This window comes from Sarcophilus harrisii, chromosome 4 (assembly GCF_902635505.1).
Source record: "Sarcophilus harrisii chromosome 4, mSarHar1.11, whole genome shotgun sequence".
In the NCBI taxonomy this organism is placed as follows: domain Eukaryota; kingdom Metazoa; phylum Chordata; class Mammalia; order Dasyuromorphia; family Dasyuridae; genus Sarcophilus; species Sarcophilus harrisii.
The window spans coordinates 441,903,803-441,927,567 of NC_045429.1; the positions used below are offsets into that span (position 1 = coordinate 441,903,803).

The window sequence follows — 23,765 nt, forward strand, 5'->3', positions numbered from 1 at the left end:
CCGGAAGCCCTCCCGGCTCGGTCCCGGCGCCCCCCTGTGGATTTCTTCCTCAGCCAGTCTCCAGCTTCCTTCCCGCTCGGGGTCTCTCCCGGCGACTGGAAGTTGCTGGAAGGCAGGGCTGTGAGGAGCGCTTTGGGCCCCCAGACGCCCTTGCGGGCACCGGATGCTTGTTCGTTGCTTGGTTAACAGCACGTGGCTGTTGATTAATAATTAGCGGTAATTAAGGGTGTGAGGCGGAGGGGCCGCCCGGAGCAGGCCGGCGGGCCGGGGATCGTCAGGCCGGCGTAGCCACACGTCCCGGGGCAGGGGATGAGGGGCCCGCCAGCCCGTGGGCGGCCGGGAGCGCTGCGCCCCCTGGTGGCGGGACGAGGCGTTTCCCGGCGGCCTCGGGCGGCCCTGCCCTTACCCAAGATGGCCCGCCCAGAGTCCGCGCGGCCTCGCGTTCCCTTTCTCCGCCCACCGTGGCTCCTCCCCCGCCCCTCCAGCTAATAAGGAGGCCGGCCGGCGGCCGAATGCAGCAGCGGGAGAGGGACTGAGTCATGGCTCCCGGCCTGTGGCTGGGCTGGGCAGGCGCCCTCTGGGCGGGGGCGCTGGCCCTGGAGGGAGGGATGCTGTACCCCCGGGAGAGCCCGAGCCGGGAGCGCAAGGACCTCAGCGGCCTCTGGGACTTCCGAGCCGACTTCTCCGAGGACAGGAACCAGGGCTTTCGGGAGCGGTGGTACCAGAAGCCCCTGCGGGAGGTGACCCCGGCGGCCCCCGGGCACGGGCGGGGAGGGGGCTCCCCGAGCGGCGGGGGGGCGCCGGGGAAGGGGGGGCAGAGCCGTCCCCCCACGCCCCTGCGGGGGTCGCCCGGCCCAGGAGAGTCAGGCCCGGCGGGCACGAGGCTGGGCATCCCCTCCCGGCTCTTAAAGGCGCACTGCGGAGACTCGCCCCCCGCCCGGCTCTCGATAGAGCAGCCCGACCCTCCGGGTGGCCCTGGCTTAGTCCCTGATCGGAGCGCCCGCCCTGGTCGCCCTTCCTGTTGCTCATTCCGAACGCGCGCTCCAGGGCGGGAGCTTGGATGGGACCATGCGGCGGGTGGCCCGTCCTCCTCTGCTTCTGGGCAACACGGGGGGTGGGCGTGGGCAGCCCGGGAAGCCCCTCCTCCCCAGGCCCTCGGCTTTCTGGGTTGGGTCAGGAGCACAAGAGCAGCTTCCCATTATTTCCCATCAGCTAAAGCCTAACCCCCAGGAGAAGAATGGGAAGGGCCCCACTCCCTGGGGAGAGTCCCAGGGGCCGGCAGCCCCTTCCTGGCTCGTGCTTCCCACCAGCCCCTGCCCCAGTTTCCTGTAAAAAGCCCTCCATGACCCAGCGGTAGGATCTCATGGAAAGGGGCCTCGTCCCAAAAGAGACTTGGCTCCCCTTTCTGGGTCTCTGCTTCTTAAATGGACTTGATCATCTCCTAGAGATGAACTGTGAGGGCGGGATGCTTGGAAGGGGCAGAGGACAAGAAGAAGGAAGAAAGAAAGGGGAAGTGGGACAAGGAAGAGGGGCGGAGGGTGTGGGCAAACGTGGGGGGAAAGTGGGGGGACTGAGGAGCCCAGAAAAAGCACAGGTGCTGACCCATGGGTTCTCGGAGCCCATTAGTCCCTTTCCCAAAGTTGGGAAGCTGGGCGTGGAAGCATTAAAAAAAACCCAGAATGTCGGAGCTAGGGTGACCCTTAGAAGGCATCTCGGCCCATTTCACAGAGGAGGAAACTGAGACCCAGGGCCATAGCAGAGTTGGAACTAGATCTTCTGGAATTTTACAGGGGAGAAAGTTGAAGCTCCCAGCAACTTGCTAAGTATCTTCTCTAGAACCCAGTGGGGACTATATGATCAGTCATGTGCTCCTTTCTTCCCCATATTCTGGCACTTTCAGCACACTCACTGCCTCTTTTTCCACTTGTCCTAGATGATGAAGAGACGGAGGGGATACATGTGCATTGGGAGGAAGGAAGAAGTCCCACTTCCCGATTCAGTCCCATTTACTGCTCATTGTTTCCAGGCTTTGTGAGATCCAGTAGAAAAATCCCCTCTCTGACAGCCAGTCAGTCAATAAACATTTATTAAAGGCCTACTATGTGCCAGGCAGCCATCGGTCAGAGAAGTACAGAATATTGGGTCTGGAAAGGACTTTTGCTCCCTTCTCATTCCAATTTCTCCTCAAAGAAGTGACCCAAAGTGAGGTTAGTAATTTGCCTAAAGTCACACAGTTAGCATCCTATAGATGGAACCTAGGCCCCAGAGTTCCTGAACCCCCAGTCCAAGATTCTGCAGCATGACCCATTCATGCTTGTAAGTCTAATCAATCTATTGGCCAGTGGGATGCTAAGATTCTGGACTGTTCCCTTGCCCTTAGAGAACTTAGAAGTTCTGGAGGTTCTTCCCCCTTCTCTTAGTAAGTTCCTAACTTTGTGATACTAGTACTGAAATTTTATATATTGCAATTTATATATTTTTTATATTTGATATATTGGACATACTAAAAAGCTTAGTTAGGTTTTAAGTTTAGTGGCTTAAATTTTTTTTCAGTTCCACAAATATTTATGAATATTCAATTCAATAAATAGGAATTAAGTTTTAGTGGCTTTAAATTTTTTCAGTTCAATGAATATTTTTCCATAAATAATATAAATAAATATTCAACAAATATCTATTACTTTATATTATGCAAAGCACTGGAGATACAAAGAATTTTTAATTTTTAATTCAATGATTTACTAAAGGTTAAAACTACACATAGACTTTCAGGACATATTATATTAGAGTTTTGGATTCTACATGTAGATGAGCTATTTATATCAAAATCTTGGACTCTAGACTTTTGAGACATTTATATCAGACTCTAGACTTTTGAGACATATCAGAATCTTGGACTCTACCTGTAGACTTTTGGGACATATATATCCTATTATAATATACATTCTAATATACTAGAAATAATATAAAATAATGTATTCTATATTATATAATAGGATATATAGAATAGTATATTCTAAAATACTCTGCCAGCAGAAGTGTGACTTGCCCAGGGTCACACAGCTAGGAAGTGTGACATGAAGTCCAAATTTGAACTCAGATCCTCTGGACTTCAGGGCTGGTGCTCTATCCACTGTGCTATGTAGCTACCCTTTTAGGACCTGTTACATTAGTGTTTTGGACTCTACATGAGCCATTTATATCAGCGTCTTGGACTTGAGACTTTTGAGACATTTATATTAGAATCTTGGACTCTACACGTAGACATTTAGGACATATCTATTCTATTATTAGTATATTAGAATTAGAATATTCTAATATAATTTAAATAATATATTCGGGCCTTTAACTCGGCCAAGAAACACCATTCTTTGGCTTCGGCCCGGGAAGGCCCGGTTTCAGCCAGGTAAAACTGCCCATCTCCCCTTGGGGCTCCAGGTTCTTCCCTTCCATTACTGCTGGTGGGTGCCCGAGCCAGAGAGATCTCACATGGCAATTCTGAAGGGTGGGAAGGGCTTGTTCTTCCTGATTTCAATGGCAGAGTCAGAGGGCAACCAGCAGAGCTGGAATCCCGACTTCCTAGAGAGATGGAAGATCATGTCTTGGGGCCATCTTCTTCCAAGCCCTTCTAGCTTGGCTCAGTGGAGCCTTGTGCACTCCAGACAGGAAGGTTCCCCAGACTACAAGTTCTTGATTTCCAAAAAGAGCCTTATGGGTAGGGCAGGTACCGGTTCAGCCAGATAGTCTGGGATCACCCAGGTTGAGATCAGCCCATAAAATGAAGAGCCCAAGAGAGACGTGGAAGGGATAGCTACCTCGGGGTCCATGATCTCATTTTAAAATATTTTGAAGTATATTTCAATATGATTTTTTTTCAGTTTTATATCTTTCATTTAAAACTATGATTCTGGGCAGAGGCTCTGTCAGTTTCTCCAGATTGCTGCCTCCGATCTGGCCCAAACTCTGCCCCTTAGAGAGGGGCCGGGTGACTTGTCACCAAGGCAACGGACATGGAGGCGTTTGAATCCAGGTCCTCCGACCGCCGGTGCAGGATCTTTCTTGGTCATCCCCGTCTCTCTTCCTCCAGTCAGGTCCCGTGCTGGACATGCCGGTCCCGGCCAGCTTCAACGACATGGGCCAGGACTACAAGCTCCGCAGCTTCATTGGCTGGGTGTGGTACGAGCGGCAGGTGGTAGTGCCCCAGAGCTGGGCCCAGAACCCAGGCACCAGGGTGATGCTGAGGATTGGCAGTGCCCACTACTACGCCATTGTGGTCAGTACCAGGGTAGGGGTTGGGGGGAGAGGATTTGGGATGACTGTCTGAGGGAGGGGGGGTGTCTTGGTCTGAGTGTCCATCTGTTTTTCTGTCCCTCTCCTGGCCGTGACCCCAATCAGACTTCTCCATGGCGAGGCTTTTGGTGCCAGTCTTGCCAACACCTGGTGACACTTCCCAGAGGCCAGAAAGGAAGCGGGCCAGCTTTGCCCTTCAAGCTCTTGTCCTGGCCAGCTCTGAGCTCAGTCTCCCATGGGCCTTCATCAGAACACTGATTTCTCTCTACTGGGCCATCCTCCTCCTTGGGCCTACCTTCTCCTTGTGGTTATAATTTGTCGAAGAGGGCCATGACTTCATGGAGTTGATGCCGTGATGGGCAAATGACTTGGAATGAAGGGAGGGAGGGCTGGGCAAGGCCTCCATCCTCACTTTGTCCTTGGAGGCTCCAGGCTCCAATGGCCAGGTAGAGATCAGAGCGTCAGGGGAAGGCCCCGGATGCCTCCCCCTTACAGAGTGCCTTGAATGCTGGCATCCCTGGGGAGGAGAATCAATTGACTTAAATTCCCAGACAGGGCTGGCTCTCTTAGCCTTAAAAAGAAAAAAGAATCAGGGAGAGTTTTTTCTTTTAGACCCTCTTGATTTCCAATTCTGTCCCTCCCCTTCTCCCTGGCTGAGAGCTCTGACAGGTCAGAAAAAGCCGGTTCAGAAAAGTGGCCTATGACTGAGGGGGGCAGTGTATGCCCTGTCCATACCCGAGGTCCTTCCCTCAGCAAAGGGAAGGGGATGCATTTATGAGCTCGGTCTCCCTAAGGTGATCGGTTTGATGGGGGGCAGGGGCAGCAGCTCCTTTCCCTGTATATCAGGGTAGTTCTTGGCTACAAGGGTGGGGGAGGGGGGCCTCAGTGGATGGAGCCCTGACCTGGATTCAAATCCAGCCTTGGATGGTTACGAGCTGTGGGAAAGGGACGGGCCATTCAAACTGCCTTTGCCTTAATCCCAGAAATGGCAAAGCGCTCCAGTGCCCGCCGGGTCATGTTGGAGGCGACTCCGGGAGCTCTTGCCCAGTTTCCTGGCTCTGGCCCGTCGTTTGTCTCGGGTTATCCAAGCCTTTTTGGGTCATTAGTCCTATTAGTCCCACTGTCTAGCCACAAGGCCCGCTTGCGTGTGGGAGCCGGGAACGGCCCGAGGCTGGGCTCCGGTGGAAGATGTGGATGCTCCCTGGCAGGCTCCCCTGGCCTCAGGATACTATGCCCCAGGCCCGGGCTGGCTTGGGAGCGGGATGGGCCCGAGGCCAGCTTGGGTGTGCTTAAGGATGCCCCCGAGGCCGGGCTGGTGTGGGAGCTGCGGATGGGCCCAGGCCAGCTCCCCGGTGCTTATGTGCAGCCCGAGGCCCCGGCTGGCGCTGGGAGCGTGCATGGGCCCAGGCCCGGCTTGGGTGTGCTTAAGGACTAGCCCCAGGCCGGGCTGGCGCCGGGAGCCGAGCCTGTGGATGCACGTGCCTGGCCAATGACTGCGTGCAGCCCGGAGGCCCCGCCCCCTGCCCTCCCTCCGCCCTGACCCCGCCCCCGCCTGCTTGCTTGCAGTGGGTGAACGGGGTCCACGTGGCGGAGCACGAGGGCGGCCACCTCCCCTTCGAAGCGGACGTCAGCCGGCTGGTCCAGTCCAATCCCGGGGAGCTGAGCCGCATCACGGTCGCCATCAACAACACCCTCACCCCCCACACGCTGCCCCCGGGCATCATCGAGCACAAGACCGACAGCTCCCGGTGAGCGGGGTCCCGGGGACCCCCAGGGCCCAGGAGCCAGAGGGGCTCCCCATTGAGTCTGACCCCCTCCTTCTGCCGGTGCGGACACCGAGGCTCAGAAAGGTTCGGTGCCTTCGGATCCCACGTCAACCCCAGCTTCTCAAACTGCGGCTGGCGACCCCAGTGGGGTCACCGCACGTCCCAGAGCTGGGGGGATCGGCAGATGCTCGGTCCCCATGCCTGTTTCACCGTCTGCCTTCTGGGGTCCGTAAAAGCTTCTTGAAAAGGGGGCTCGAGGGGAGAGTTTGACAGATGGGGCAACTGAGGCAGCGGCGGCCCAGGGTCCCACAGTTAGTAAGTGTCCAAGGCGGGATCTGAGCCCTGGAAGGTGAGCGTGCCCCACGTGTCCGGGTAGCGAATAGCAGAGGCAGAATGGCTCAGCCCTCCTGCGGAACGCCCCCGAGCCTGGAACCCTGGCTAAGAACCCGGGAACGCGCCGCGAACACCCTCTCCTCCCCCCAACCAGGTACCCCAAGAACTACTTCGTTCAGAGCACCAACTTTGACTTCTTCAACTACGCCGGGCTGCATCGCCCCGTCCTCCTGTACACCACCCCCTCCTTCTACATCGATGACATCACCATCACCACCGAGGTAGACGGGAGCACAGGTGAGGGGCTGCCCTGGGAAGGGGGGAGGGCACACCCCCCCCCCCGCGCCCCTCCAGGCCCAAGGCAGGGGACCCACCTCCTACCCAGACACCCCCAGGGCCGTCCCCCAGGACCACGAAGTCTGAGGGAGCCTCCCAGAATGCTCCCCCCAAATGCGGTCTCAGCATTCAGACTGAGGCCAGAAGGAGCAGATCCCCCCCCACCCCCCTGCCCTTGACCGTCAGCGTCTGGGGCTGCTCTCACCATCAGATGTGTCTCGGCCTCCTCCAGGGCTGGTGAACTACGAGGTCGCTGTCAGCAGCAGTGAGTACTTTGAGCTGGAGCTCCTTCTCTGGGACAAGGCTGGGACAGTGGTGGCCAAGGGGGCCGGGACCCAGGGGCAGCTCAAGGTGCCCAATGCCCAGCTCTGGTGGCCCTACCTGATGCACGAGCAGCCCGCCTACCTGTACTCACTCGAGGTAAGTCTGCCCCCTGCTCCGTCTGGAGGCCTGGTGGAGGCCGCCCTGGGGAGAGGAGGCCGCCCTGGGAGAGGAGGCTCTCAGGAAATGTCCTCAGCAAAGGGGCCTCTCACAGAGCTCACAGTTATGTCCCCCTTCCTCACAACAAAATCTAAGACAAGCTAAGGTCTCCCATCCCCAGAGGCGCAAGTGAGGAGGCTCAGGGGTCACTGGAGGCAGCTCCAGAGGTGGCGCTCTCCCATCCGACTTTCTTATTTCATCATTCAGATTTTCATCAGGAACCTCATCTCCTTTCCGCCAGTCTTTCCCAAACCACCCCTGGGGGGGAGAAAGAAAACAAGACAATTTTTTGTCAAATATTCATAGTGGAGCAGAGTGAATTCCTGATCTAATTACAAACAATAGGCCTCGAATCTCCGTCCAGGAGTGGGTAGCCTGTTTTACAGGCGAGGAAATAAAGATCCAGAGAGGCTGGTGATTGCGTTGATTGAGCACAGTATCTGGCACATAGTAAGTGCTTTATAAATGCTCAGTAAAATAGAAATAAATCCCTGGCCATCTGCATCCTGGCTAAGAAAACTCCAAATTGGGTAGGTGGCTCAGTGGATAGAGCACTGGCCCTCAAGTCAGGTCAAATATGACCTCAGATACTTTTTAAAACTTTAAAATTGTTTTTATTTTTATTTTTTTATTATGAATCATCTTGAGAAAAATCAGAACAAAAGGGGGAAACCACAACAGTGAGGGGGAAAAAAAAACAGAAAAAGAAGTGAACATAACATATATCAGCCTCAGACCGTATGACCCTAGGCAAGTCACTTAACCCCAATTGCGTTGCAACTGCCTCTCCCCCCAAAAAAGAAAACTACAAATTGACATTGCCAATGTTATATTGTATTAAATCCCTCCCAGTTACACTTTCCTGTTTTTAGAGGCACTGGCCTCCTTGAACTGCTCTAAATCAATCTCTTCAATTCACAGTTGAGGAAATTGAGATCTCTAAAGTTAAGTGACTGACCCCCCAGGGTTGCCCAGCTAGCAAATATCAGAACTAGAATTTGAATCCAGGTCTCTCCTGAGACCAACCAGCTTTCCGCCCCACTGTGCCGCCTGTCAGCCACTTCCTGAGATTCAGAGCCCAGGGCAGGGCCAGAGTGCTCAGTGGGGAAAACTACAACTGGAGAGTGAGGCCTGGGAGTCTCAGAGGGGAGGCTGCCAGGTCCTGGGGAGCTTCCTCGTGTGATTTTTCCTGATCTTTCGGGCCCAGGGCCCCAGATACTGGACGCTGACCGTGCTCCCTCCCTTCCCTGGTGGCGAACCCTGACCCTTGTGTCCTGTGCTTTGGGGCTGGCAGGTAACCCTGACCGTACAGACAGGAGCCGGAATCGTGTCTGACGTCTACACCCTTCCTGTGGGCATCCGCACCGTGCAGGTCGTGAACAGCCGCTTCCTCATCAATGGAAAACCCTTCTATTTCCACGGGGTCAACAAGCACGAAGACGCTGATGTGAGTGATGGGATGGGGGCAGGGCGCAAACCGGGGCCCAGGGGTGGGCGGTCTCAAAGCCACTGCGTCCATCTCTCGGGCTTCAGCCAAACCACCATTACTGATAACAGCCCGGCACTGTGCTAGGCCCAGGGTAACAAGGTGACGAAATAATAAACATCAGCCCCCACAGAGCTTATGGTGTCCCAAGGGGACATCTCATCTACTCAGGTCTCCAGAACACGAGAGTAAAGGGGGCAAAGGAAGATCAAAATTTGAGGGGGAAGAAGGGGGAAGGCAGTGATGATTCCCGAGCTGCAGAGGCCAAGATGGCACGCCGGGCAGGAGGACCAGCCTCAGTAAAGGCCCAGTAGCGAGAGATCCTCAGATTTCGGGAACAGCTCGTGGTCCAGCTCAGCTGGAGCCTCTTTCCTGATTTATAAAATATGGCGGCCACAAGGTGGCCCATACTTAGAAATGTCAGAGAGCACATCATCTACTGACCTCAGTTTTAATTTCTTAATTGACAACTTTAATTATCTATTACTTATTAGATTTTTTTTGATGCTTTCTTTATTTCCTCATATTCTAATGTCACTCCCAAACAGCCAGACTTAAGACAAGAGCAGAATGGGTCGTACGGGACTGGGCGGCTTCCAGCTTAGGGAGGCCCTCAAGGGCACCAGGAAAGATTTTTCTGCCCTATTGCTCCTGTGTTTGAGTCAAATCCAGAGTCCTTTTTTGCATCTAGAGCCCCACACAACCCAACTCCACACTATGTTTCCAGACTTAGCACACAGGACTTCTCTTCATGGATTCACCTGACTTTTGGCTTGCTTTGTATCCCTGGTGCTCAGTACCCGGCAAACAGTGGGAGCTTAATAAATGCTGGTTGGCCACAACTTTAAAGAGACATAGAGAAACGGAGCATGGCTGGCGGCATCTCTGGGATTGGGCCGGCAGGTGGGGAGGGACACGGGGCTTCCTGTGTGTCTCCCCCTCCCACTGCCCTAATGGCCCCAGCATGTGTCCCCATCATCTCCGTCCCTAGGTCCGCGGGAAGGGGTTCGATTGGGCTCTGGTGATGAAGGACTTCAATCTGCTCCGGTGGCTGGGGGCAAACTCCTTCCGGACGAGCCACTACCCCTACGCCGAGGAGGTGATGCAGCTGTGTGACCGCTACGGGATCGTGGTCATCGACGAGTGTCCGGGCGTGGGGATCATACTACCGTGAGTGTCCCCCATGGTGGGGCTGGGTGCAGAGGCCTTGTGCCTCAGTTTCCTCATCTGTGTGGGGGCATCTTGTGCCCATCTGGGGTCACCTTGCCAGCTGGCACAAGGTCAAGGGAGGGATTGATGGGGCCTCTCCTCTTTCCATAGGGAGAGCTTTGGGAACATCTCCCTGAATCACCACCTGGAGGTGATGGAAGAGCTGGTCCGGAGGGACAAGAATCACCCATCCGTGGTCATGTGGTCTGTGGCCAACGAGCCCGTCTCCTCATTGAAGTCTGCTGCCTATTATTTCAAGTGAGGACCCTCTCTGGGGGCTGGCAAAGGGGATCTAGTTTCTCTCCTCCCTACATCCTACACCAATCTTCTAAAGCATATTTGGGGAAATTATGACTAACTGTGTGACTTTGGTTAAGCCACTTAATTTCTGTCTGCCTCAGGTTCTCCAATTGGGACTATAAAAGCACCTAACTCCCTGGGTAACTGGGAGGATCAAGTGAGATAATATCTGTTAAGTGCTGAGCACAGTGCCGGGCACAGTAGATGCTTAATAATTGCATATTTCCTTCCTCTCCCTCATAAAAAGTTTTCCTCCTTTCTTTAGAGAGATGGGAGACTGTGGGTATGGATTATTGTATATACTGTCAGACTCATCAGATATACTGATCCTATGGATCAAGGATTCCAAAGTAGAAGGGCCTCCAAGAGATCTGGTTCAAGTCATTTTGCCGAGAAATGAAACGACACAGGATCCTAGATGGAGAATGTGAGGTGATCCCAGGGGCCTTCATTGTAGAGCAGAAGAAACTAAGGCTCATTGAGGGCAAGAGACAGACTTCAGAAAAGTTGGACAGGAACCCTAGTCATTGGCTCCAGAAACAGCCATCCCACCCACTTTACCACATGCTTCTTGCAGGCCTCTTATTTCTTGTTACAAAGACTGACTTCTGGAATAGGGAAGGGATAAATTTGAAAATGAAAGTGAAGGGAAAAGAGGCTATCAATAAAAATTAAACAAAGAAGAGAGAGGAAGGAAGGAAGGGAGGGAGGGAGGGAGGGAGGGAGGGAGGGAGGGAGACCAGTCATGAAGATGAATCAGGAGAGCAATGGTGACAGTCATTAGCTAACCAACCATCACCAGCAGATGAGCTAGAAACTGAGCAAAGGCCAGTGGCCTGAAGCAGTGGAGCCCTATCACTCACTAGCAGCCCCCCTTCCCCTGAGCCTCCCTTTCCTCCATAGTATAAAGTTCTCATTTGATCCTCCTAACAACGTGGGAAGTAGGTGCTACCTCCCCCTCTGACCCCTCTGGCATAGGAGAAAGGCCTTGCTTGCTGTCCAAGGCAGTCAGTGGGTCTCTGAGCAGGTTCTGCTGACCCAAACGGTCTCTGATGGCCCCTTCTGGGCCTGACACCTCAATTAGTAGAGATGCTGTTATAGGTGTCACAGTGGGGAGGGAAAGGGTCCCTGGCCTAAGAGGAGCAGGAGCAGCTCCCTCCCTCAGGGTTCTAGGGTCCTTAGAACAGGTAACATTAAGCAGAGAACTCCAAGCCACAGCTATTTTGAAAAACAGAATCAGCCTTTTTCTAACACCTACTGTGGGCTGCCCATTCCAGGGCCACTTCTTGCCTTCACTGGCAGTAGGTTCCACTCTAGGAAATCGGAGACCCTCTGCTCCCCCTTGCCCAGCCTGCCCCACAAACACATGTGTTAGCGGCCTCAGGAGGCAGGTCACTTCTGGAAGCAGAGAAGGGGGACACAAAAGCAAGGAGGAAGAAGCAAGGGGGTAGGGACCGACAGCCCTTTCCCATTCTCATGGACTACCTGATGTCTTGTGCCATAAACAGGACCCTGATTACGCACACCAAAGCCCTGGACCCCACCCGGCCTGTGACTTTTGTGTCCAACGCTAAGCCTGAATTGGATCTTGGGGTAAGTGCAGGGATGGCGTCATTTTTTTCAGTAGCATGGATTAACACCAGACTGCCAACATAGATGCACCCCAAGGCCCAGACCCATGGATCTGAGCTAAGGCCACGGGAACACTTTGGGCCTTCCATGGAGCCTGCTGTTTACTCTCCAATTATCCAGGGAGAGGAGGTAGAATCCAATGGCAAGAATGGACACCGGTCAGCCAATTTCTATGCTGGTCCATCCATACAATGTCACAGCTGAAAGGAGTACATCACCCATCAGCCAGCCCAGCCCAGCCCTTCGTTTACAGGGCGGAGCTGACCAAGACAGTGGCCAGCCCCAGCTGAACTCCAGGGTGTCATCCTTTCCCACTCTCACTGCTGCCCACCATCTTTAAAACCACAGTTGGGGAAATGGTACCTAGCGCACCTCACATTATTTGTTGTTCCGTTGTGTGATTCTGTGAGCCCATTTGGGGTTTTCCTAGCAGAGATTCTAAAGTGGTTTGCCATGCCTTCTTCCGCGCTACATGCACAACAGCATTTCTGCAGAGAGGAAGGGAAGCATTCCCACCCTATAGGTTGTCCTCCAAGCTGCCAGAGTTGTAAATGTCTGAGAAAAGTCTGTGGCCCCCAAAGAGCCCCCCCACACACTTTCAGGGACTGTGAAGACTGTCTCTTCTTGAGGTCTCTCTATTTTTCTCCTCCCTGGGTCCTTCCACACAAAGGGGGGGGGGGCTGGGTCCAAGCTGGCCCTAACTTCACCTCCTCCCAAAGGCACTTAGACTTCACTGGGAGTGACCCCCACATACACAGGCACACAGACAGACACCCTGTTCCAGGGCGTCCCCCCCCACTTGCCTTGTGCTTGCGCCCTAAGAGTTCAGGAGGAGCCATCACTGGGAGAAGACAGAACATGTCAGGGCAGAGATTGGGAGATGAGCATTTTTATTAGAGATGTATCATCACGAAGCTCACGGTGGACAATTCCCCAGGCCTGTGGCGCCATTTCAGTGGCTCTTTGTCCCCTTCCTGTTCACCAGCTCAGAATTCTCACCCCCATACTCCCAGGTGGAAGTGTCCAGGGAGAAGGGTAGGCTGGCACCCCCTGGGGTGAGTGAACTCCTAAATCCTTATCCCTCATCGTGTTCTGTCTCCTGACCCGTGCCCCTCCCACATCAAAGTCAAAGATGGCTTTTTGGCCAGCCGGATGGGCAAAGCCTTTCTTGGCCCTTTACTCACCCCCTTCCTGCCCACCAGGAGGAGGGGCTCATTGGAGGCAGAGTCTGGGGTGGGGGGGAAGAATCACTTTGCTCACTCACGTGGCCAAATTGCCCAGCCCTTCTACATTGGGCGATGGCTTTATTGCTAAAGGAAATGTGGACAATATCAACCTCTCTGAGCCCATCCTGCCTCTTGCGGGTCTGAAAGCAATGCCATATTTGGGTGTTTTAAAGACTAGCCTCCCCCTGCCGCCAAGCTGGAAGGGCCCGATCCCGAGGCCGATTGGCCTCCACCGCGGCTCTGAAGTCCTGACCGTGGGAGACCTGCCAGCCCTCCCCTCAGCTTCCAGGTACGCCCTCACAGCCCAGCTCACGGCAAGCTGTTGACCTCTCTCTTAGGCTCCCTACGTGGACGTAATCTGTATAAACAGCTACTATTCCTGGTACCATGACTTTGGGCACCTCGAGGTGATTCGACTGCAGGCCAACACCAATTTTGAGATCTGGTATAAACTGTACCAGAAGCCAATTATCCAGACCGAGTATGGAGCAGACTCCATCCCTGGCTTCCACCAGGTGAGTTCCTCAGTGAGCCACGGCCATTCCAGGCTCATTCTTCTTTGGGGTGAGCTTGGGTGGGCAGCCGACTTTCCTTCTCTGCCTGTTTGCAGGGGTATTGGTGGCTGGCAAGCCCCAGCAGTGGGAGGCCGCCCGTGCGCCCAACTTGGGTCCCATTCCTTATGGGAGCTGCTGAGTCTGAGCCCCGGGATCCTTCTCCTTCATCTCCAGGGCTGGATTTTCCTTTTCCCCTCAGGAGGCTCAACTATGATTACAGTGCTGGAGTTCTCCCTTTGAACACCCTTAGCATTGAATAGTGGATCCCTTTCTTTTTAAACAGTCTGGCCCTGCTGAAATGTTGTCCCTTCACAGGCAGAAGCTGGCGTATCCCTTTTGTGATGGGACTTTTAGGCTTCTGATGTTCATCTGCATCGTACACACACCTCCTGTTTACCCAGCTCTGTAAATGGGGATGGTTGTGCATCAAAGCACCCCAATGCAGTGACCATGTAGCCCACACACACCCACTGTTCTAGAAACCAAAGCCTGTTATTCTCCCTCATAGGAGGATTCACACAGAAAAGTATAACCTTTTTTCAGAATAGTGTTTTAAGGTGCATAAATCCATGAGATAGCTGCAGGAGAAACCAACATTTAACAAAAAGGTTTAATTCTTATCCCATTTCAAGTTTATAGAGACCCTCCCCAAAGTCTCGGGGCCCATGGGCCCCAGATTAAGACTTCTCTGCTCTCCACAGGCTCTTCTGGCATTTGCTTAGAAATGATGTAGAAGATGGAGAAATCCTCCCCCTAAACTCAGACCCATGTTACTGTCCTAACAACACCCGATTCCACTGAATAATCCAGCTAGATTTTGTTCCTAATATTAGATTTATTGGAGAGTGGAGAGAAGCTCCCTCTACTGGTGTAGCTTAGTACCTTCTTTGTAAAAGTGGATGAGAGCGAGTGAGAGCATGTGTGAGTGTGTGTTTGTGTGAGGGTGTGTGTTTGTGTATGTGTGAGTGTGAGAGAGATCCACACCAAACTGCCTCTTTCACCTTCTCTGCTCCAAGGCCATCTTTGGGACTAGGTCAGGGCATCCAGCCAATTACTCTCTGTAGCTGGGATAAATCAGGGGAAACCTTGGCCATTCCCGAGGCTCTTGTCCTCAGGTCTCTATAGAGGCCTCAGAGGTACCAAGCAGGGGGCCGGGACGCCACAGGTTAATTGGGACCTCTTCTCCAGGCCCCTGGGCCAGCTCCCCAGAGTGAGGCGAGCATGGGAGCCCTGGAGTCCGAGGAAACCCCAGCAGCTGGAGAACCACCTATGCCGGTGTCAGAGCAGTAGGTCCTGAGGCCCTCCACCTCCCTGGTCTGCTTTCGGTCCTGGGCTTTCATAGGCTTCTAGGAAATGCTCCCCAAGAATGGTTGTTGGCATTCACTGACCTGTCCTAGAGCCAGTCGGGACGTGCTCTCTGCTGTATAAACTGAATATTCCATCTGCGCCGTCCGCCTCCCACTGACACACAAAGCCCCTTTGGACACTTGGACATTCCCTGTGCTTTCCCCCATGGCCTCAGGGCAAAACCAGTGAACAAAATGAAACTCAGGGCAAGGAGAAGCCCAAGGGATGGCAATAGCACCCAAAAGCCATGGGGCCTGGAGGCCGGAGTAGCCCCTAGGCCCTCCTGCCAGCTCCAACCCTAAGGCCCACCTGCCCTCTTCTCCCCATCTGCTCTCCAGGACCCTCCCCTGATGTTCAGTGAAGAGTATCATAAGTCGGTGCTGCAGCAGTATCACTTGGCTCTGGACCAGAAGCGCAAAGACTACGTGATTGGGGAGCTCATCTGGAACTTTGCTGATTTCATGACAGACCAATGTGAGTAGATGGGCCGTTCTTCTGCCCCTCCTCTTCCTTAGTTACAAACACACTGCTCCCAAGTCACAGGAGGGAGAGCCCGTCAGAGCATTTGTTGGGAAAATCTGGGAAATTTTTTCCCAGTTATAGTTTATACAGTTCCCAATTACAAGATTGTAAACTTTTAACTAAACTCAAACAATTTAGGGCAGAAAAGCAACTATTCAGTCTGTCTTAAATGATGGTGGCGTTTGGCTATCATTTTTTGGTTGTTGAGGCAATCGGGGTTCAGTGACTTGCCCGGGGTCACACAGCTAGGAGGTGTTAAGTGTCTGAGGCCAGATTTGAACTCAGGTCCTCCTGACTTTAGGGCTGGTGCTCTAGCTACTGTACCCCCAGCTGCCCCTTGTCATTTAACTTTTAGAACACATCTATTGTCCTGAAGGTTTACCAAAAAGCTGATGGATCCTGTTAATTTCCTCCTTTTTTGATGGTAAAACTTGAGAAAAATGAGCCATAGTATCCCTTGTATCACAAGATTTTTATGGTAGAGGGGAAGAAGGGGTGAGTTCTTATCACCCAGACCAATCATCTTTTATTTTGGAAATGTCCTCTACTACAGTGAGGTAGTTTCTTTCGATAAGGAAACTCCCTTTTCGTAGTGCAAAATCTAGACTTGCAGTGGCCTGGGGCAAAATGTCCGGGCCACACAGCAAGTACATGTAATGAGCAGAATTTGAATCCACATTTTCTGGATTCTTTGCCCAACTCTTATCCTTTAGACTGCGCTGTTCCAGTCTCAGACACACTCATTTTCAACAGTGTTGAAAAATACTCCATTTTTCAAAGCTTATTTGAAGGGACAGCCCTGTGCTTTCAAAGAAATTCCTCCTTTTCAGCTTGATGAGCCCTATTCAAAATTTGGCTTTTATTGTAGTAAAGATATAAAACTAGTTTTGGCTAAATTCTCTAGGGAAGTAAAACTCTTCTAGGCCAATCCCTGTAACATTTCTAGAAGCCTAAATATGCCACGATACATCAGAGACTAGGGTAGAAGAAGCCACCATAGTGGTTAAAGCCCATTTTAAATGTTAATGCTCAGCTATGGCAAGTAGAGAGGGAGGAATAAGCTACAGAAAGGTGTGAGAGAAAAGGGTCTGGAAATGTGGCTTAAGTGACTTCTGTCAGAGGTCCCCAACTTCTTCATGGAGAGCAGCTGGTGTTCATTTCCCAAGCCCACACTCGCATCTGATCAGAGCCAGGTTTACAGTAAGGTAGTTCACGCTGAGAACCCTGGGGTGACCCAGAGCAGTGCCATCCCCAACTACTGGGGCCTCCTTTGGGAGCTTCTGCTCAAGGGCCAGATCGGATGGTGACCTCTGGTTTGAGTGTGGACATACCACCATAACTAATCCATAATTCAGCCCCAATACCACCACTACCAGCACTAGGAGGCGTTTCATCATCGTTCAGTTCAGATCCAAGTCTGGTGAGCTGGGATCTAGTTCATACTAACAAAGCTGCTTTTTTGCCTCGTTTTCAGCGCCATTAAGAGTAGTCGGGAATAAGAAGGGAATCTTCACCCGCCAGCGGCAACCCAAAGAGGCAGCATTCCTTCTCAAAGAACGATACTGGAGAATCGCCAATGAAACCATGCATCCTTGCTTAGCAGCGATTCCACAGTATTTGGAAAACCAGCCTTTGACTAAAGAACAGAACTGTCTCTCTGGACCAAAGGGATTCCTGCCTTAACAGACAGGAAGACATGTTCCCAGGATTATCAGATCATCATTTGATTAAATTGTGTGTGTGTGTGTGTGTGTGTGTGTGTGTGTGTGTGTGAGAGAGAGAGATGTGGGGCAGACCTACCTGAAAAAATATGGCTGCATTTATTGAAGCCAGTTTGACAGATAAATGTGCCTTGTTCTCACATCCCTTATGCAGATTCTCAAAATCAGGGTGTTTTAATTACATAGTATTAAAGGTATATTGTTACAAAATTGTGTTTCCCCAACAGCTGTGTTAACTCAAAAACAAATCCTGGTCCCCTAACACAAAATACACTTTTCTGTACCCAGACCAACCAACCAGGATGAAATGCATGAGCACACACACGTCAGAAAACAATGGCTGTTCTCCCTTACGGCCATGACTGAACTTAAGGAGGACTAACACTCTAAATGTACAATGTGAAGAGGACGATGACTTCATTGTCTTTACTGAGATTCATAGCCCCAACTTCTTTAGAATTCATTCTGAGGAAAGGCCTCCATGACTTCTCACTCTTCCCCTTCTGCTCTCTTGGAGGCCAACAATAAGTTTTTGATTAAATACCATTCCTCCTCACTACCCTGTAACATAGGTAGTGCATAGTGCAATTATCATCTTTTGCACAGCTGGAAAGCCACAATCCAAACTCCTCCTTTTACAGACAAGGAAACTGAGGCCCACTAGGATTATACAGCAAATGTCTAAGCTAGCTGGGAACTCAGGTCTTCCCAACCCCACACTCAGATCCACTATCACAGCCATCCACCTGCCTTTTGAGTCCTGGATGCCTCTTCACTGGTGTCTTTTAAGTAATCATTCATAAAAGAGATCCTCTATCCTCATCACCAACATTGCCCTAATTAGTGCTGCAAGGAAGGAAATAAAGGACGCCTAAGGCTCCAGTCTCTATTAGGGATGAGTAATTCTATCCCACACAGACTTATCTGTTTTTAAGGGGCTGCTGTCAAACTTCAGTCTCTTCAGTCATCAACTTCCATTCCCTCCATTCTCTGAAGACAAAACTCACCAAAGAGGCCTGTTTCCTCATCTACATAATGAGGGGCTCCGACTAAATGAATGGAAGGGTGAATTAAGCAAGTTCTCTCCAATGCCCATTTTAGCCTTGCTTTCTAGCTCTGTAATCTCTAGCTTTTCAAAACAAAACCACCAATGTCAAATCAGCCCCATAAAAACAGCACTCAAGGTTGGTCCCCCATAGAATCATACATTTCTTCTGTCACCAATGTCACAAAGCTTCTCAAAGAGCATCAAGTCCCACATGATTTCAACACTGACACATAGCGAACCGTTACCCTCCAAGAGCCACATCAAAAACGACAATCACAACTGGAAGGCTGAATGCTTTACAAATGAATGAGACATCCCTTTTCACTGGATCTAGAGCATCAGGAGAGCAAAAACTGTTATCTGCTCCAACGACAATGGCACATGTTCGTAGCGTAGATTTCAAAATGCTTAAAAGCCACAGCATTTTTTCATCAAAAGAACAAGACATTACCACTTTAAAGACTGTAATACTGTCCAAGTTGCATGAAACCAAACCTATGAATCTGAAAAAAGAAAACCACTTAACACATTTCTATAACTTTGAAGCTTTGTAAACAGTAACATCTTAACGCCATGTATTCTTAACTCTAGACAACCACATACCCAAATCATGGGTAGAAATAAAATGGTAGAAATCCCAGGAACTAGAAGCTATAAGGGACTCAATTTTCCAGACATAAAAATTAATTTTTAAAAAATAATGCACAACTTAGTACACTTCTAGAAAAGTATCAACTTTTTTTTTTTTTTTTTTAAGCATCTAAGTCCCAGTCTAACATCTTAAAGCCTGTTTGTTTAGGTTCATCCAAGCTCCTGACTGGAAATGCAGAACTGCAGGCTAAAAATGATTGCAGCAAAGACTTCCACAGAAAATGTCAACATTTATTTTATACCAAAAAATTCTGTGCAACAAATAAGCATTCTTACATATTTACAAGGTTATTGTCTTTTTTTCTACCAATTAGAAAAATTGTGTCCCCAATCTCTTTTATAGAACATATCTTATCGATGTTGTTCAAAGGAATATCTGCCTGATGGCTCCACTTTAAATGAATGTTTACTTTGGAGATTAAAGCACTAGTAATAAATATTTCCCATGGAATTCACTATACAGATCAACCCATGCCGAATATTGAGGCCATGCTTTAAGCCAGTTTTACAGAAATGAAACATTTCACCTTCTCTGCACTAATGTGGGGATCACATTAAACAAGTTTGACCAAACCAGAGTCAAGGGTTATCAGATGATTTATTGAGGTTTAGTCCACCTAAATTCAAAGCCCGCACGGACGTCTGAAGCATCGAGATGGGACAGTTCTGATGGTCAATGGAGGTCGGTGATCACGTTGCCTCTTCCAGATGCGAGTCGCTCCTTCAAAGAGGTGTCAAAGGTGGGAGGAGGGAAAGTGTGTGTTCCCTTTAAATTTGTAGGAATTGGTCTAACACTGATCTTCGGCTGGACTGTGTCCAGCCAATAACTGGGAATCTGAAAATTTCCCCGAAACCTTTCCTAGTCCACCACAAGCAAGTAGCACAAACTCAAGATTCTAAAAGAACTGAAGATTCTTGATGCTCTTGTTTATCCATGGAAATATGAAACCACGAGAGCTGAAGCCACTCAGGGTTTAGTCTTCATCATTTCTTACCTCTCTGCCTTATCCTATGTGCCTGTAATTCCAGAAATCCTAACATTTCTCGCAGCCAAGTTTTGATTAGTTTTTTGCTCTTCTGTCTGAAAATAGTCAAGTCCACACACTTTGGGACTCTTATTAATAACGGATTTAATGAGAAGTTGCATGAAATACAAGTACAATTCCTGGCACACAACTGGTTAACCCTGAGCTATTTCACCAGAAGAGAAAAGATTTTCACCCCAGATGACATCAGATGACAAAAACAGAAAGGAAAAAAGAAAATCCCAAACCTCCCCCAGACCCCCCTAGAATTTGTAATCCCTCCACAACTTGTTTTAATCATTTCATCAAAATTACATTCAAAACTTACAAAAAATGTGTGAGAGCTTCATTTGTTCTGAGGCAATTCACCAATAACATGAATGACAAAAGACCCTGCTTAAAAAAAAAAAAAAAGGCTAAGAGTTTTTAAAATTATCTTTTCTCTAACCCATTCTTCAAGGATGTTGGCAAATCAAGTTAGCAGGCTAAAACAAAATGTCCAATCCAAAATGTTTTTCCAGTCTACAGCAACATTTAAATTTGACAAATATGGTGACTTTTATTGAAGGGGGAGGTGCAGGGCAGGGTTGATCAAGGGCAAAAAAATACTATGAAATCAGATTCTTACTTACTATGAGTACAGGTGCTTATAGAGACAGTTACAATGAATGGTAAGTTCGTACATCAAGCAGCACATATTCATCTCTTTTGTGGAGAAAAAGCACATTAAGTCTACTAGTCACAGGAATGTATCAAAATAACTAACTTCTATACAACATATTAACCAGTGGTGCTTCCCCTAAGGCTTATGAGAGGAAAAAAGAAAGGAAAGCCTTAGTAAGGGCCCCAGGTGAATGTTAGATTCAGTGTCCTCTCAATCAGTCTGCAAGAGAACTGAACATTGAGAGAAGTTTGAAGCGTACACTGCTGGTTCATACAAAATGTGATGGAAAACCGTCTCAAGGTAGGACAGGTACGTGTGGGAGTGCTTCCTAAGTGATGTTATTTTTACCACAGCACTGTTAATCATTGAGACCGTCTCCTCCCAAATCTTAGATAAGAGAACTTAAGTGAATTGCCTTAGCAAAACTGAAACTACTTTTCACAAATTGATCAATACTCTCCTCCCCCCAAAAAATCACTTACGTTCAAGCATCATTGTCTCCTAGTGTTCTTAAACCATTAGAGTACAAGAGATTCATATAAGAAATTTGTTCTTTAAACATTCACATTCGCAGGAAAAGGAAATTTTTGTTTCAACTGGATTAGGCCATTTTTAAATAAATTGGTTTGCAGTTTAGACATCCAGATCCCTAATATCCCTCCTCGGTGGGCAGAAAAGGCTATCCGTTTTATAAGCTAGGAGATTTTAGTTGAAAACCACTATCGCACTGTGCTGACTCTCCAGATTCTCGCTTTCGAAGCTGCTCTCTGCCCTCTAGTGTTCACATTCATTCATTCCCCGAGTCCTGTCAGCTACACTGGAACGCTACGGAGCTGGACCAACGCTACTGCTACTGCTCAGCCTAAGGACCAGAATGACCACATACAGTGCTTTTCTATATACTGCGAGTTATTCTATTCCATTCATGTGGGGTGGGGGGGAAAGCAAGGACACTTCTGCCTGCTGAGTTCAACACACAAAATATTTGGTTTAAGGATTGAAGACAGAAGGCACTTTTAATATTCTGTTTTAGGATGTTGACCATAGAAATACACTCAACTTCCACTGGATTCATTCCGATCAGCTTTTTAAAAAATTCCTCATCCTGCACTTTCAATGGCTCTTAGAAAGAGCAAGGCCTGTGCTCCTAGAGCCTCCCCCTTCCTTTGGTACCTCCAATTCTTTCTTTTCCCTCCAAAGCAGACTGAGTCTCTGGTGAGAAGTGCAGGGTGTCAGGCCTAAAGTTCACTTCTAAATATAGCACAAATCTGAGATCCTACACCGGGTCCCTCTAGGTCTCTTTAGTTAGCACAAAACTCAACCCACTCAGGAAACCTCCCTGGGGCTACGCAGGACCTCGATCCTCCTTCACAGTCCTTGGGCTTACTTATACACCTATTACCAATGGGTTGTAACACTGCTTGGCTGTCTGGCACCGATTCGTATGAAAAATGTCTAGAGGAAAACTCAACTGTTGGAAGAAATGAAGCTCCTAAGGACCCTTAAGTTAATGTCACCAGCCCCACCTCCCCCCTTTCCCATCCTCCACACCCCAGAGACACCTTCCTTGTGGCCAGCCAGGCTGGGCCACTCATTCTGTGTAGGGAACAATCAGTCCCGTTTCATGACTTCACATAAGCTTGACTGGGGCCTCTCTCTCTCTCTTTTTAAACTGCAGTTTCTTCCTCAGAGAAGAGGTGTGGGGCAGGGGACCAAAACCCCAAGGTCCAAGTGGCTGGCTAGCCCTGAAGCCACAGCTACTAGTGCCTTTGTTGAGATGCTACCCACCTGGATGGGCTTCCTGACTCCTTCCACTATTTCATTAGTCAACTATGAGCTGAAAATTCTTCAGTGCTACACTTTAAACTAAACTGTAGAGTGAGCTCTGCAGGGATGGATCCAATATTTCTACCTTTATTGACAATATCACATAAATGGATTCTAGTTGAATCTACATGTTTCAATCCATCGGCTAAAAATGTATTACATACTGTAAACATGGCAATATTTAATACAGTATCTCTATTCTAAAATATTTTCATGTCATGATCACATTTTTAATACCTGAAACTGAATTTATACATGTAAGAGAATTACTAGCAACTGTTGCTTCACTTGACAATTGGGGACTGGGGAGAAAAAACTCTACTTTGTTATTTCAGAAACATCTTCAAAGGAAAGTTAAAGCTTGTCTTTGATTGGCTCGGAGTATCCTCTTTTGTGTCCATAGTCAAACAGAAGATTGACACAGAAAATAGACAGGGCCCCTTCTAATTTACAGGATTTTTTAAAAAATCAGTTTAAGATTCTTAGGGAAAGTGTCTGATATGAAGAATAAAAAAAAAAAAATTACTGCAAAATAAACTGAATGGACGAAGGGTCTCCCGAGGGTCCAGGCTGGGTCAGTCCTGCTTAGGCTGCAGCTGCCGTTTCCAGGCTTCGTTCAAGTAAACGAGTCGTTTGTAGTTGATGATAAGGAGAATGAAGTTCAGCATGTATGTGATAAAACAGAGAATGCAAAATTCCTTCAGCACAAAGTACAGAATGTACGCCAGGTACAGGGACCCTAACACAGACACTATCGAGGAGGTCATGAGGATTAAAGCTGCCACCGCACTGGCTGTCATGCCTGTAAGAGAGAGAGAGAGCAGGAGCAAGTCAGTCGTGCCTCGGCCCCACAGCGTGGAGGCCAGCTGCCCAGGTCAGTCATCCCGCTGAGGACACGGGCCCAGCAAACTGTTCCCATTAGCTCTGTCGTCTGACACCCGAGCCCAGATGAGGCCGATTGAATGAAGCCACGTCTGCGGCCGTCCTCGGGGACGCTGGCCCCATTGAAGGCCATCAGTGTTCCAAGAAATTGGATGTACATTTAACTGCTCGTCCTGTTCCCAAACCCGATGTTTTCAGATTCTTAGATTCTCCCTCCCCAATTACAAGGAAGAAAATCCTCAATCTCAGGTAAAGAAAGTGGTTTTACAAGTGGTGTAAAATACACCAGCGCAGACTTAAGTCAAGATCTTTGCTGTGAATTCTCTTTTGTTGTACTTTTAAAATATGCAACTCACTGAGAAAGAAAAATATTGAACTGACCACAGATCTGCCCATCCACTAGATCCACTAGTGTACTGTGCAAAACCAAATCAGTTTCTTAGGAGAAGGACCTTCATGAGCTTAT

General features: G+C 49.6%; 2 protein-coding genes across 3 annotated transcripts in view; one reads left to right on the forward strand and one right to left on the reverse strand.

Annotated features, from left to right (window-relative positions):
• Positions 1-480: 480 nt before the first annotated feature.
• GUSB (glucuronidase beta) lies at positions 481-17,412 on the forward strand. Of its 2 annotated transcripts, none has more exons than XM_031967892.1 (12): positions 481-740; positions 4,088-4,273; positions 5,857-6,038; positions 6,544-6,686; positions 6,958-7,145; positions 8,500-8,652; positions 9,683-9,861; positions 10,012-10,158; positions 11,709-11,793; positions 13,397-13,573; positions 15,298-15,433; positions 16,956-17,412. In XM_031967892.1, exons 1-12 carry the CDS (start codon positions 540-542, stop codon positions 17,162-17,164), a joined length of 1,986 nt encoding a protein of 661 aa, XP_031823752.1. In that variant the 5' UTR covers positions 481-539; the 3' UTR covers positions 17,165-17,412. The 2 variants fall into 2 exon arrangements, with proteins under 2 accessions (XP_031823752.1, XP_031823753.1); XM_031967893.1 differs by lacking the exon at positions 481-740 and adding an exon at positions 1,581-2,207.
• A 1,699-nt stretch (positions 17,413-19,111) lies between these two features.
• The window catches only part of VKORC1L1 (vitamin K epoxide reductase complex subunit 1 like 1), a 39,901-nt gene continuing 35,247 nt past the window's right edge, over positions 19,112-23,765 (reverse strand). Inside the window, exon 3 of the mRNA XM_031967894.1 lies at positions 19,112-23,219. Within this exon, the coding sequence (XP_031823754.1) occupies positions 22,993-23,219 (227 nt within the window). The 3' untranslated portion in view covers positions 19,112-22,992. The remainder of the gene's footprint in view (positions 23,220-23,765) is intronic.

Excerpts from the sequence above, each read along its gene's own strand:
- GUSB (XM_031967892.1), top strand. The coding sequence starts at position 540 with ATGGCTCCCGGCCTGTGGCTGGGCTGGGCAGGCGCCCTCTGGGCGGGG. Across the intron at positions 741-4,087 it reads ACCAGAAGCCCCTGCGGGAG|TCAGGTCCCGTGCTGGACAT; the intron begins GTGACCCCGGCG and ends CTCTTCCTCCAG. Across the intron at positions 11,794-13,396 it reads AGCCTGAATTGGATCTTGGG|GCTCCCTACGTGGACGTAAT; the intron begins GTAAGTGCAGGG and ends CCTCTCTCTTAG.